At 31.7% G+C, this 15,332-nt stretch overlaps 1 protein-coding gene across 1 annotated transcript in view; it reads right to left on the reverse strand.

Annotated features, from left to right (window-relative positions):
• The window catches only part of LOC126884838 (homeobox protein Hox-B5a), a 36,562-nt gene that overhangs the window by 5,579 nt on the left and 15,651 nt on the right, over positions 1-15,332 (reverse strand). Inside the window, exon 3 of the mRNA XM_050651115.1 lies at positions 863-1,023. Within this exon, the coding sequence (XP_050507072.1) occupies positions 863-1,023 (161 nt within the window). The remainder of the gene's footprint in view (positions 1-862; positions 1,024-15,332) is intronic.

Raw genomic sequence — 15,332 nt, forward strand, 5'->3', positions numbered from 1 at the left:
ACTCATAAATAACATCGGATGGCAGACAGTTTTTGAAATTTGAATTGGATTAGTATGCCTTAAGTGGATGCACTTATGCATTTAAATTCTAAACAAAAGAATCGGCACATGTCCCTCTTGTCAAAAGATGAAAAGTATCGGATGTCACTAACATTCATCCAGTATAGGCTATTTATAAAAATTTAGGTGGAACCAAACAAAATTAATGTGTTGTTGGTGTTGGGAATATATGGATGAGAAAGTTTTAGTCGATGGTAGATATACTGAAAAATATCCGCAAATATCCGATTTATTTAAAGATACGAAGAAGATACGACAACTCTCAAAAAGGTACGCAAATCGGATAATTATCCGCCGATTGGCAACACTGGTTGCAACAGCAAGAGAAAAATATATTGCGCAAGATGGACAATATTCTGGATACTTCTCACGTAAATTTCCTGAAATAAACACATTGACACCGAAAGTCGGATATGATCCTCAAATAAGACAGATTATTAAAGATCTACAAAACACAGCATCAATGAACGAAGTCATCATCATCATAAGTGGCTCGACAATCCGTTGTGGATTTTGGCCTGCTCGCAATAAGAAGTCGCCACTCCTGTCAGTCCTGTCGATTCCTGGCAACTTCCCTCCATCTTCTGACCCCTAGAATCTTTAGGTCTTCTTCCACATCATCAATCCATCTTATTCGTAGTTGTCCTCTACTTCTTGTGCCCTCTGGTTTTGAAAATGTTAATCTCGAAGTCACAGTCACTTAGATCGATTTCTGCAAGAATGTTGCTAAGATTTTCTTAGAATCTCAGCGATATTGTTCTGTTAATGCTAGAAAATTTAAAAGGAAATCATAATTACTCACTTGTCTTTCGGTTAAGTCCAGGGCTACAGCAATTTCATATCTTCTCAATCGAGTTAAATAATTTGAATGAACAAATTCTTTTTCTAATTCCCTAATTTGGTTTTTTGTAAAGGCTGTTCTTTCTTTTCGAGGTTTAGTGATAAATTCTGCGTCTTTGATATCTAAAACGGTAGAGAAAATTAACATAATATATTAGAAATATTACTGTAAAATAGGGGTGGAGAATATATACCTATTATTCTAAAATAGCAGCTGTGAAGTTTGCGTAACACCTAATGATGTAGGTAGACATGGTTTACTAATTAGGTCAGCGTTTCTCAACGTTTTACCATTTGCGCCCCAATTTTCCATAATTATTTTCACCGCGCCCCCCCCCCTCTCGTTCAATAACAATATATCTATCTATACAATAATAATATTCCTTGAGCAGCATGAAACCTAATAAACTAAAAAGACATTGGGAAACGCTTCATAGTGAGTACATTAGCAAACCCCGAGAATTCTTCGAGTTAAAATTAAAATGGCGTGAAAAGCAAAAATTAGTTTTAATAAAAACTTTGACTGTGAATGAAATAGCTTTGCTTGCCTCTTATAAAGTCTGATATTAAATAGCCAGATCTAAAAAGCCTAACACTATTGGTGAAGATCTTATATTACCAACTGCAATCAAAATTGTAGAAAGTTTGGAGATAATTTTGCTAAAAAATTGGAGTTTATACCTCTATCAAATGATACTGTTGCCCGCAGAATTGGTGATATAGCTGAATATGTACAGGATCAGCTAATCAGGAAGTTGCGTGAAAAGCTGTTTTCGATTCAGCTTGATGAGGCAACAGTAGCAATAAATATGCTCATTTTATTGCCTACGTTCGATTTTGTGATGGCAGATCAGTAGTAGAACTACTTTTCTGCAAACCAGTAGAATTGATAGCAAAGTCGCTTGCAATATTTGCTATGTTAAATGTTTATATAAATGAAGCAAAAATATAGTGGAAGAATTGCGTTGGAATATGCACCGATGGTGCTCGTACTATGTCCGGTAAGTCTACACCCGCTTGTGAAACAAAAGTCTCCAATGTGTATATGGACGCACTGTATGAACAACAGAGAAGCTCTGGCTTGAATATTGTGCTAACTACGGTTGTAACAATAGTTAATTATCTACATAAAAATGAGACCTTTGAAAACTAGAATCTTTTCTGTACTTTGCAAAGACATGGATGCGGTACATTCAGCATTATTATTTTATTGTGAGGCAAGATGGTTATTACGTGGGAAATTTTTACAACGTGTTTTGAATTAAGACATGAAATCGCCATTTTTCTAGAAGAAGAAAAGAGGCCGCAAGCCAAGATGTTTCACGATGGTTTATTTTTGATGAAATTGAGTTACTTGGTTGATATATTCGAGAAACTAAGTATTTTAAACTTACAACTTCAAGGGACCAATACACATACATTTGATACGAATGATACAGTTAACGTTTTCTGTAGAAAATTGAAATTGTGGAGCAGAAATTTAAAGCAAAAAACCTAGAAATATTTGAAAATGAGGATGAATGTTTTAAAACTTACCAGGTTGAAGAACAACACGTGAAAGTTGTTTTTGTAACCATTGAAAATCATTTAGCAATGCTGACAAAAAATTTTAAAAGATACTTTTTAGCCGACGACCAATTAATACGTACCTAATAGTTATGAGTGGATCGGGAATCCGTTTCAAATTACACCCGAAGAGCTCTCTACTGCAGAAGAAGAAACCTTCATAGACTTCACAGCAAATGCCGAAATCAATAAACAGTTTAATATTAGATCCCTCTTTGAATTTTGGGCAGGGGTAAATGATGAGTTTTCTGCACTGAAAACCAGAGCGTTCCGTATACTATTACCGTTTTCACCATCCTACCTTTGCAAAACAGGATTTTCCGCGATGGCTGCTTTAAAGGCCAATTATAGATCGCGCAGCTAAATATAGAGAAAGAACTGAGAGCGTCTATTTCTAATATTACACCCTGTTTCGATAAGCTTTGCTCTGCAAGACAGGCCCAAGGAAGTCACTAATTTACATTAAACTTGTTGATCTAGTATTCAGTGCTCATAACTATGTATAGCTCCTTGTTCATGGGTATTTTATTTTTTTTTGCTTGTCAGAATTTTGTTTTGCTTTGATTTTAGTAAATTAGTCAATGCTTTAGGTTTTTTTTTGATATTTTCACGCCACCCCATTGCTAAAAGCGCGCCCCCCTAGGGGGGCGCGCCCCACAGGTTGGGAATCACTGAATTAGGTAATAGTCCTGTCGCCAGGGGGGGTACAACGGCCTCGTTAATTCAGATGGACTTACTCAAGTTTTTTTTATGTATTTTGACCCGTAGAACACGAATTTTTTGGGTAACAGTTGATCCGGATGTCGATAAGATTGTTATAGACCAAGAACTTGAGGAATCAAATAACAGCGATTTTTGGCAAAACAAAACAATATTTTGTATTTTTTGGGCCATTTTAAGTAAAAAATATTTCTACAAGTTTTTTCGTAGGATGCACAGTTTTCGAGATAAACGCGGTTGAACTTTAAAAAAATCGAAAAATTGCAATTTCTGAACCCGAATAACTTTTGATTAAAAAATAAAATAGCAAGTCTGCTTACCGCATTTGAAAGTTTAAGTCAAATTATATCGGTTTTGATTATTTGCATTGGTAAAAATTTATTTTTTTATTGTTTAACAAAGCTATAAACACGTAGGGTTTCCCGTGCTTTTACATGCGTTTTACCGCATGTAACGTAGAAATAGTCTTGATTGCACTAGTACCTATTCTACCTACTCGTTCGATTTTAAATGAGAAATCATAGAAACATCACTCACGCACTAGTTGTTTGTAGCTTTGTTTAACAATAACACAATAAATTTTTAGCAATGCAAATAATCAAAACCGACATAATTTGACTTGAACTTTCAAAGGCGCTAAGCAGAATTGCTATTTTATTTTTTAATCAAAAGTTATTCGGGTTTAAAAATTGCAGTTTTTCGATTTTTTGAAAGTTCAACCGCGTTTATCTCGAAAACTGTGCATCCTACTAAAAAACTTGTAGAAATATTTTTTGCTTAAAATGACCCAAAAAATACAAAATATTGTTTTGTTTTGCCAAAAATCGCTGTTATTTGATTCCTCAAGTTCTTGGTCTATAACAATCTTATCGACATCCGGATCAACTGTTACCCAAAAAATTCGTGTTCTACGGGTCAAAATACATAAAAAAAACTTGGGTAAGTCCATCTGAATTAACGAGGCCGTTGTACCCCCCCTGGCGACAGGACTATAATAAAGATAGTTTAAGGAGAGAAAGAATTTCTCCAATTGTCCTAACAGGACAAATTGGACAATACTCAGAGCTTTTTAAGGACATAAGAGATATGGAAATACTTAGATAACTTACAGAATAGAAATGGCACAACTACATAAGAGGGACAAGGAGAAAACGGCAGCAACGTATGGTAATTACTAAAAGCCAAAAGAAGAATGAACCAAAAAGTGCCACAAATCAATGACAACGAAGGAACACACTTCGAAACTCAAGCAAGAGTGGGCGCAATAGGAATAAAACTGGCAGAAACAAATGGGCAAGTTGAGTGCCTCACGTCTTAATCAAATAATATGTGATAGATTTAATAATAGCATAAAAATACGGAACTAAGTTTAACGGTAAAACAGGCAAGAATGCTTAATTCATGGAATGAAGACTAAGGATATTATTTTTCATGCAATTTATTCATATTAACATTAGTCCAGGGCAAGGGCGGATCCAGGGAGGGGGCCATGGGGGCCATGGCCCCCTCCGAGAATTTAAAAAATAGAAGTTTAAATATTTTAAGTTTTAAACACATACTTGTGCACAAAACAGGGATATAGCTGTTTTCTGAATTATAATTGAACAAAAGCAGTAACGGAAGTTTCAAGAATGATATAGGATGTTTCTTAAATCAAAATGTTGATAGTTTTACAAATTGCCATTTGTTAAAACGACTTTGGCAGCCATCAATCGTATCAATTTCCATATTCTGTACACACAAAGAATAAAAAAAATTAGCGTTATTTGGGCCACCAGAACTTAGAACAAAGAAGTTGGTTGGTAGTTTCGCACATTAAAAAAGGGATTGTCTTGCAAGTATTGCGTTTTATTTTTCTAATAAAAAATATGGTTTCAATAAAAGGATGACAGCCCAAAGCCTTGTAACGAAACCTTTAACATCTTTCGCCAAACTCATGGGAAAAGACGGAGCCATACAAAACCATGAAGTTATCGCAACCCGTAAAAGTCAGACATTAACCAGATATACTCTCAGAGGTCTAAACAGATACAAGAAAATAGAGAAAAACTACGACCAATAGTGTTCTTAGGTCGACAGATTATTCCCCTAAGAGGCCATCGTGATGGTGGCTTTCTGCTACTGGAAGAAGATGCTGGACCTAGCAAGGAGGGAATTGTTAAGGTTTAAAATAACATCAGGAGATAAGACTCTTAAACAACACGTATCCACAGCATCTTCCAGAGCAACATACGTTAGTAGCACCAATCAAAGTCAATTGATAACATGTTGTGGTGAGTAAATGATTGAATAAATAATGAATCAGGTTCAAAGTGCAAATTTTTACCCTATCATATTTGACGAAATGACCGACGTATGACGTATCCCACGTGGAACAGCTTTTTCTAAATTTGAGATACATACACAATAACAACATTCGTGAAGACTGTCAAGTTCATTGACGATTATGAGAAGATAAAAATAATTAGTGAAAATCAAGAATGAAGGGAAGAAGAAGGCCTGACAGGAGAAGAATTGGGAAAAATAGTATTATAAACTTGTTGAAAGAATTGCACTTGGATCCGAAAAAATGTGTAGGAATCGGTACTGACTTTAATAATACTTTAAAAACGATAAGTTTTGAATGTCTTTATGGCACTCAATAGTGTGTGAAAAGTGCCTTAAAACTCACCATTGTAACCCAAATTTTTAAAAATTACCCCCAGACCCCCGGGTCACCCTCCCAAAAAAGTTCATGGCCCCTCCCGAAAATCGGTCCTGGATCCGCCCTTGGTCCAGGGCGCATCTGTTTTGAGATGGACATGAGATGTAATAAAACAATACTGTAAATTTCATTAAGATCGGCTCAATAGAATTTACAAAATAAGTTTTGCAATCCAGCTTTGGCAAAAAAAATTATTTTTTTAAAAAAATGTTGCAGGACTGAAAATAAAGCAGATAGTACGTTGAAATTTTTTTTTACATATATAGGAATACTGTTCATTTCATTTGCAATTTGCAAAATTAAAATCGATTAACTATCACGGCGGCAGGATATTTTTAAATAATCATTAATTTTTGATGCTACGCGCAGGACAGCGGTATTCGATTCACACAAGTTGATTTCCACGAAAATTTCTTCCAATATTTATCTAATATACTTATTATTTTCTTACTCTATATTTTGTTGTATTTTAATATTTTAATTCCACAAAAATCAAACTAATTTGATTATTGTTTGTGAAATATTGTTTAAACAATTGCATATATTTAAAAATAATAAACTTTTATTCTCTAAGTTAAAATAAATGAACAAAGAAAGTTTTTGCTAAAAAAAGTGTTATTTCAAAGGACAGAGTATGTGTTTTTATTTTGCAATAAACAAATTTATTTATTTATATCGAAATTTACTAAAAATTAAAATTTATCAATAATTTATCAAAGGTCATTGAAATGCCCAATCAGAGCAAACGTACGTACGCAAAGAGTACAGTATTCTTCTATAAGTAAAAAAAATTCCACTTGCTGCCTGCTTTATTTCTAGTCCTGCAATATTTTGAAAAAATAAATTTTTTTGCGAAAGCTGGATTGAAAAATTTATTTTGCAAAATCTATTGAACCGATCTTAATAAAATTTACAGCGTTGTTTTATTATATCATAAAGACTTTCTGTGTAAAATATGAAGAGTCTATGTGTAGCATAAATGGTTGAAAAACTTAAAATGCGAATACTTGTGTTTATGGTTTTTTCGCAATTATTGCTATTTTGCAACAAGGGTGACAATTTTTATTAAAATTATTAACCAATCTTATATTGTAGAAAATTTAATTCCGCAACTTTTATGTTGGTGTAACTTGTTTACAATGAATAGTTTTAAAGTTATAATCAAAAAACGCTGGACGGAAGGGCCGCCCGAGAACTTTATCGTACCGATCTATTATCGTTATGGTACTAGATACTGGCATTCTATAAAAATAACAAAGTTACTCGTTATTTTAATATTTTAGAAACACCTTCTGTACTTGAAAGTATTTTATGGTTCTACGCATCATTAATTCCTGCATTTGAGAAAATGTTCGATGCCATATTTCGGGGACACACTATAGATGTATAGATTATTGCATATAGTTCAGAGAAATAAGGAAAAAAAATATCGTGTTGGTGACACATCCCCCTCCAGGCTGAAACCAAATTTTTCGAGTAATATGGTCATCTATAATAATAACCTATATGTTTCCTGCAGCCGATTTTGATGATATACATAGTTATAAACAAATGAAGATCAAAAAACGGTAAATTTTCGCTTTTTTTGTCTCTTACTAAAAAATTGGGCATTTTAAACAAATTTGAGAGTAATAAACTCATAAACCGTATAAAAAACTTCAATATGGCGTTCGCTGAATATGTCTATCCTTATTGGTTACTTAGACAATTGCCAAATAAATCACAAATTTTGAGTTTTTATAAATATTCATAACTTATGTAAAAATTAACTTAGAACCTTCTTATTACATGGAATGCTGAGACTTATGGTGCTTAAATTACACCCTAAATTCCAAAGCAATTGGTCAAATAGTTTAAAAGTTATTTAATTTGTTTATCCAAAATTAATTTTTTTTGCAACACTGTAAGTCAGAAAATGATGAAGTTACAGTAATATTTTGGATAGTTTATGAAAGAAGAAAATTTGCAGTATTAATTTAATTTAAAAAAAATTACAAAAAATAATTATAGATATTGCAAAATAATTTTGCAAAAACATGTGAATTAAAAAAATGGGGGGGCTAACTTTGTCCCTAAATGTCCTAGAACAGTTGTTTTTCTTTCTAAATGTGTATAAAAATTCAGTCTTTCTAAATATGAAAAAATAATTTTTCTACGGGTAACGGTTAAAAAGTTATTCTAATTGTTTATAAGTAAGCAAAAAATGGACATGTTTTTGCAAAATAATTTTACACTGTTTAAAATTATTTTTTGTCATTTATTTTTAATTAAGGTAATAGTATAAATGTTCTTCTTTCATAAACTGTCCGAAGTATTATTGTAACCTCATAATTTTCTGACTTATAGTGTTGCAAAAAAAAGATATTTGGGAAAAATAAATTAAATAACTTTTAAACTATTTGACCAATTGCTTTGAAATTTAAAATATAATTTAAGTACAAGAAGTCTCGGCATTCCGCGTAATAAGAAGATTCTAAGGTAATTTTTACCTAAGTTACGAATATTTATAAAAACTCAATATTTATGATTTATTTTGCAATTTTCTAAGCAACCAATAAGTTTGGACATATTCAGCGAATGCCATATTGAAGTTTTTTATACGATTTATGAGTTTCTTACTCTCAAATTGGTTTAAAGTGCTTAACTTTTTGGTAATAGACGAAAAAAGCGATAATTTACCGTTTTTCGATCTTCATTTGTTTATAACTATGTATATCATCAAAATCGGCTGCAGGAAACATATAGGTTAATAATATAGATGTCCATACTACTCAAAAAATTTGGTTTCGGCCTGGAGGGGGATGTGTCACGAGAAAAACCTTATTTCTCTGGACTAATAAATCAATAGAATATTATAGTCATATTTTCATTTCAAATCAGTTCATTTTTCTGAGAAATTAATAGTTTACAATATTTGCATTTGATTCTATTTCGATTACGCCAGTCAATGCGCGAGATTAAGAACAAGATATTATCTCCGAATTCTATCCTACTGCATGGATTTTAATGAAATTTTGGGAGTAGCCCAATCTCCTAATTCAAAGTCTATCCTATATACTATGGCGCTTTTATCATGGGGGAGGTTCCCACCACTTCTCAGGGGTGAAATATTTTTATTTTCGAATTACATGGAGAAAAAGGAAGATTTTTAAAAAAATTTAAAAATTCATTCTATAATTTGATCACATTTTTTGCAAAAACCATTCATTTTAAACCCGTTCAACTTTTTGAAAGTAGAAATAACACTATATTAAAAGGTATTGCAAAAGAAAAACAATGCATTTAAATTATGGTGGATGGGGAGTTAAATGTATATACTTTTCATTTTTGCTTAAAGTACATTAGTCTTATTTTTCCTTAAAGTACATTAGTCTTATATTTTTTTTGCACCATATCTCGCTTAGTTTGTAACCGACATTTATCGGTGCTCGTTTTAAAGGCCTTTTCAAACACTACAAAAGGTGTTGGTAGCATTATACACCTAAAACCTACCGTTCCTCTGTTATTTCAAGTTGAATACACCAATTTGAGCATGCACCAAAAAACAAACTATTTTCACCTACCATATCTCTTTTTGTAATTATAAATAGAACATTTACGAAGGAACGAATCTCTTTATTATTTATAATCTAAAAAATGTTTTATATAGTGTTTTTAGTTCGATGCATAGTTTTTAAGGTATTCACAAAAAATCCGTCCGAAAAGGTGTAATTTTTCAATGAAAATGGCCAATTTTCAACTACGCAAAACTCACAAAGTATTGAGTTCTCAAAAAAAAGTATAGACCAGTTTTTGCTTAGAAATAGGTTCTTTAGCCACTTCCGTGCTTATTTTGACCAACAAATTTTCCACCCCCTTGAAGAAGTGGGAACCGCCCCAAGATAAAAGCGCCATAGTATATAGGGTAGATTTTGTTTCTTGAGCTATTCCCTACTTACTGTGAAAATATCAAGTACATCAATGTAGTAGGATGGAATTCGGAGCCAAATACCCTCATTGAGTGCCCTACAATAATGCTCTGCTATGATCGCGTGAGAGAGGACACACATAAGATTATAGCAAAATTTCTATTTACCGTAACTTTTCGAGTTTCTGAGCTACAGCAATGAATTTTATGTCATTGGAAAGGTACTTTTGCATTCTTTCAAAATATGTAGAAATATACAGGGCGTATCTAAAAAAATTAAGATTTTTTATTCATTTCCGGTTCAACCGGAAGCCATATTTTTGGTAAAATTTATTGTAATAATAGATAATAAAGTACCATGTATGTCTGCAAAATTTCAAATTTTAGTTTCTATTAAGAAGGAAGTTACGGGCACTCGAATATTTTTTTATAAAAAATTCATAACTCCCCTCCTATGGGGAAATAAGAAATCTGACTAATGTCATTCAATTTACTGATAGGATATCAAAAATATATCAAAAAATAAAAAAATTCCTTGTAGCCATTTTTGAGAAAATCTAGTTCAAATTTATATCAAATTTTGACCCCTTAAATATAGGCAACCCGTAACTTTTTCTGAAAAACGATAACATCCTTCTTATAGCCCTATCTTTAGGCTATATAACGACTTTTTCAAATTAAACTTGTCTTAAACAAGTTTTTACATAGGTAGGGAAATGTGTCAGGTGGGCGGTCGCCCATGTTGGCCGCCATTTTGAATTTGGAAAGGTCAAATTCCGTATTTTTATTTACCTATCGATGAGCTTACTTTGAGTTGAATTTCATTCATTTCGGTCAAACTTTGCAAAAATGGGCCCTAAATAACCCCCTTATTTCGGCCCCCCTTTGAGAGGTTTTTTTTTAAACTTTAGTTTCTCGACAAAATTCTTTTAAACTTACTGATACCGAATTTCATCAAAATCGGTCCGGTAGTTTTTGCTGGACGGTGGCGACATACGTACGTACGTACATACTTCCGACATGTTTTTTTAAATTGCTTTTTAGACTCAGGGGGACTCAAAACGTCGAAAAAAGTGAAATCTGAAAAAAAATTTTTGCACGATCCTATAACTTTATCTATTATACTATACTACGTATATAGGGTGAGGCAGATAACTGGCCTATTAGAAATTTCTCGAGAACTAAAGGCAACAGAATCATGAAAATTGGAATGCAGGGGTTTTGAAAGATGATCTATTAAATGAAAATATTTTCATCTCTTTGCAACTTCCGGTTATACCGGAAGTTGCTTATAACTTCGTTTTTTTTAATAGGACACCCTGTATATTTTTACATTTTTGGATTCTCCTCAATATCATCTTTCTTAAAATATGAGGTGTTGTAATATTATACAGGGTATTTTAAAATATATTTACGTTTTTTTATTAATTTCGTAGCAACATTCACACCCTGTAGAATTATAATAGTTTGACATTATAAACTCTGCTTACGTTGAAGTGATTTTTAATATAGTCTACTATTGTTAAGAATCATTAATATAGCTAATTTTGAAATTTTAGTATACAGGGTTGGTCGAAACTCGGAATGAATATTTTCTGAGTTTTCTTAAATGGAACACCCTATATTTTAGTATTGTAATGAAATGATATTTCATGGTACTTTTTTATTTTATAAGTATTCCCTATACCTAATTGCTTTAATTTGTGAGTTATTAGTGAATTTTATTAGGTTGGCCGTGAAAAAATTCAATCACAAATAATTTTTCAGAAATAAATAGATATTAATCCAGGCTGATCCTTAAAATTACCAATAATGGTTTAGCTATCAAAAAACCTACGTAGTTAAGATTGTTGGTGCGATTAACAATTAAGCACAAATTAAAGCAGTTAGGTATAGGGAATTCTTAAGAAATAAAAAAGTACCATAAAATATCATTTCATTACAATACTAAAATACAGGGTGTTCCATTTAAGAAAACTCAGAAAATACTCATTCCGAGTTTCGACCAACCCTGTATACTAAAATTAAAAATTTAGCTATACTAATGATTCTTAACAATAGTAGACTATATTAAAAATCATTTGAACGTAAGTAGAGTTTTAGATGTCAAACTACTACAATTCTACAGGGTGTGAATTTTGCTACGAAATTAATAAAAAAACGTAATTATCTTTTAAAATACCCTGTATAACATTACAAATCCTCATATTTTAAGAAATAAGACATCGAAGAGAATCCAAAAATGTAAAAATATACAGGGTGTCCCATTTAAAAAACGAAGTTATAAACAACTTCCGGTATAACCGGAAGTAGCAAATAGATGAAAATATTTTCATTAAATAGATAACTCTTCAAAACCCCTTAATTCAAATTTTCATGATTCTGTTGCCTTTAGTTCTCGAGATATTTCTAATAGGCCCTTTATTTGGCTCACCCTGTATAGTACGATAAAGTAAAACGAAGAAAAAAATCGAATTTTTTCTTAACTTTTTGACATTTTGACTATTTAAATAATGTTCCGGACATTTTTGAGTAGGAGGATAACTCAAATATTATTATGAGTTATTTTCAAGCAATTTCTGCAAAAAATATGAGTCACTTCTCAACATCCAAATGTACTAATATTTTACAGATGCGCCCTGGTCTATATGGGGTTATAAGTCGTTTCATTTGGTTTTGTTTTACACAATTTTAAAAATATTTACAACGTTTTATGTTGATGTAACGTGGGTAAAAAATTTTCACCCAATAAATTGTTTTCTTTGTCAAATTCGATTTGTTGTCGATATCTAAGTTTAGATCTCCTTAATTTAGTAGATAATGATTTCATATAAATGTCTGATCTCACAAGTATTTCGTTGCACATTCAGCGGTGCTTTGATGCTCATTTCACAATTAGCGGCACATTAAAAAACCCCACGCTTCGCATTTAATAAAACTGAATGAAAATATTGCAAAATTTTATTATATCATTTTCAAGGAGATGTGTGAGTATACGATTAATACATCAGTAGAAATTTGTAATTTTAACATATTAGACCAGTAAGGATCTGTGAAAAAGCGTCTATTTTTGGACGTGCGAGGTGGCATTCGGATTTTTGCAGATAAAGTTAGGTAACACCTTCAGTAATAATAATTGACTTATGCTCCTTCTCAAATATGCCCGGAACATTAATAAAAAAATTAAAATATTTAACAATTTCGAAAAACGTCGATTTTTTTCTGCTTTCTTTGCTTATAACTTTAAAACGATTCGTTTTGGAACAAAGTCGTAGGGAAATAAAATAAAGATAAATGAATTTTGTATGATATACGACAGGTCAAAAATGTCTTAACGTATTACCTTTTCTGCAATATACCAATAAATACAAAATAAGGAGGCAAAATACGCCTGTTGTTATTCAATGTTTTTAACCACTTTGGTGGCACTTAGAACCTTAGTAATTCACTTAGGAAATTCTTTATAACATACTTAAACCGTGTACCAAATTTCATTAAAATCGACCTAATAGATTTTGCATTATAAATTTGCAATCTAAATGTTTTTAAAAAAGTTCAAATTTTTAAAATCTTTCTGAACAAAAAGTAGACCATTTAGAAGTTGTCTAATTTTTTTACATATAAAAAGGTGCTCTACCTATCTAATACACTTTACACAATTAAAATCGGATTATTTAAGGGGCCTCAGCAATGTTTTAAACTTATAAACAATGTTTTTGCTTATAAACAAATATAACTTTGTTTATTAATAAAAAAATTAATTTTTAGCAATGCAAATAATTAAAACCGGTATATTTTGACTTAAACTTTCAAATGCTGTCAGCAGAATTGCTATTTTATTTTTTAATCAAAAGTTATTCGCGTTCAAAAATTGCAATATTTCGAATTTTTGAAAGTTCCACTGCGTTTATCTCGAAAACTATGCATCCTACGAAAAAACTTGTAAGAACAATTTTTGCTTAGAATTACCCAAGAAATACAAAAAATGTTTTATTTTGCGAAAAATCGATGTTATGTAATTCCTCAAGTTCTTTGTTTATAACTATCTTATCGACATCCGGATCAACTGTTACCCAAAAAAATCGTGTTCTACGGGTCAAAAAATACATAAAAATCTTGGGTAAGTCCATCTACATAAAGGAGCCCGTGGCACCCCCTCCTGGCCACAGGACTAATTTGTTTATAAGCCAAAAAATTGTTTATAATTTTAAAACATTGCTGAGGCTGCTTAAACAATCCGATTTCAATTCTGTAAAGTGCATTAGATAGGTAGAGTGCTTCTTTATATGTAAAAAATTGACAAATCTTTGTATGTTCTAGTTTTTGTTGTGCAAGATTTTAAAAAATTTTAATTTTTTAAAAAAAGTTTAGATTGCAAAATTATTATTCAAAATATAGTAAGTCAATTTTAATGAAATTTGGTGTACGGTTTTAGCACATTACAAAAATTTTCTAAGCGAATTAGGAAGATTCCAAGTGTAACCTAAGTGATGGAAAATCATTGAATAAGGACAGGCTTGTTTTGCCCCCTTATTTTATATTTATTGCTATTTTGCAACAAGGGTGATAAATTAAGACATTTTTAACCAATCGCATCTGATAGAAAATGTAATTATCTTTGTTTTATTCCCATACGACTTTGCTCCAAAATGAATAGTTTTAAAGTTATGAGCAAAAAAAGTAGAAAAAAAACGAAATTTTTTGAAATTTTTTAATATTTTATTTTTTTATTAATGTTCCGGGCATATGTGAGAAGGGGCATAAATCAATTATTATTAACGAAGTTATCACCTAACTTAATCCGCAAAAATCTGAATGCCACCTCTCACATCCACCTAAAAACAGATCCTTCATGGTCTATATAGGGTGTTTCATTGGAAAACGGAAATACAGTGGAACCTCGATAAGTCGGCCCCCGATAACCCGGAAGTCCGGCTAACCCGGACCGATTTTCATCACAAAAAACACACATTTTTTCATTTTGATTGAGTTTTTTTACCAAGAAATAAACAATACTGTATACAACTGTACGAAATTTAGATGTACTATGCATACGTATTTCAATTATAATGCATGTTTTTGCAATTATAATGTGTATTTGTATCATTTATATGTATTTTACTAATTTTTATCATATTCTCCGGATAACCCGGATCGGCCGCGGTCCCGATTAATCCGACTTATCGAGGTTCCACTGTACTTTAATGGTCGTACCTAAATAGAAGTCACTGAGGCGGTTCTGGATATACTACAATATTGTCCCACCAATTTTTATAACCGAGTTACAGGGTGTTTTATCGATTTTGGCCATTTCTTTCTGGACCCATAACTTTTAGAACCACCTGGTATATTTTTTTGATATTTGATACAAATACGTCTCATTTAGAACCCAAACCACCCAACTATTAATCACAAGAAAAATTCAGTTCCGAATTAACGAAAAAATATAACTTTAAAAAAAATCTCTTAATGTGATACAGTAGCAGTAGAGCATCATGTTGCTGGTAGTAATCCATTGGCATCCAATTTAGGCAC

The sequence above is a fragment of the Diabrotica virgifera genome, chromosome 5 (genome assembly GCF_917563875.1).
Source record: "Diabrotica virgifera virgifera chromosome 5, PGI_DIABVI_V3a".
In the NCBI taxonomy this organism is placed as follows: domain Eukaryota; kingdom Metazoa; phylum Arthropoda; class Insecta; order Coleoptera; family Chrysomelidae; genus Diabrotica; species Diabrotica virgifera.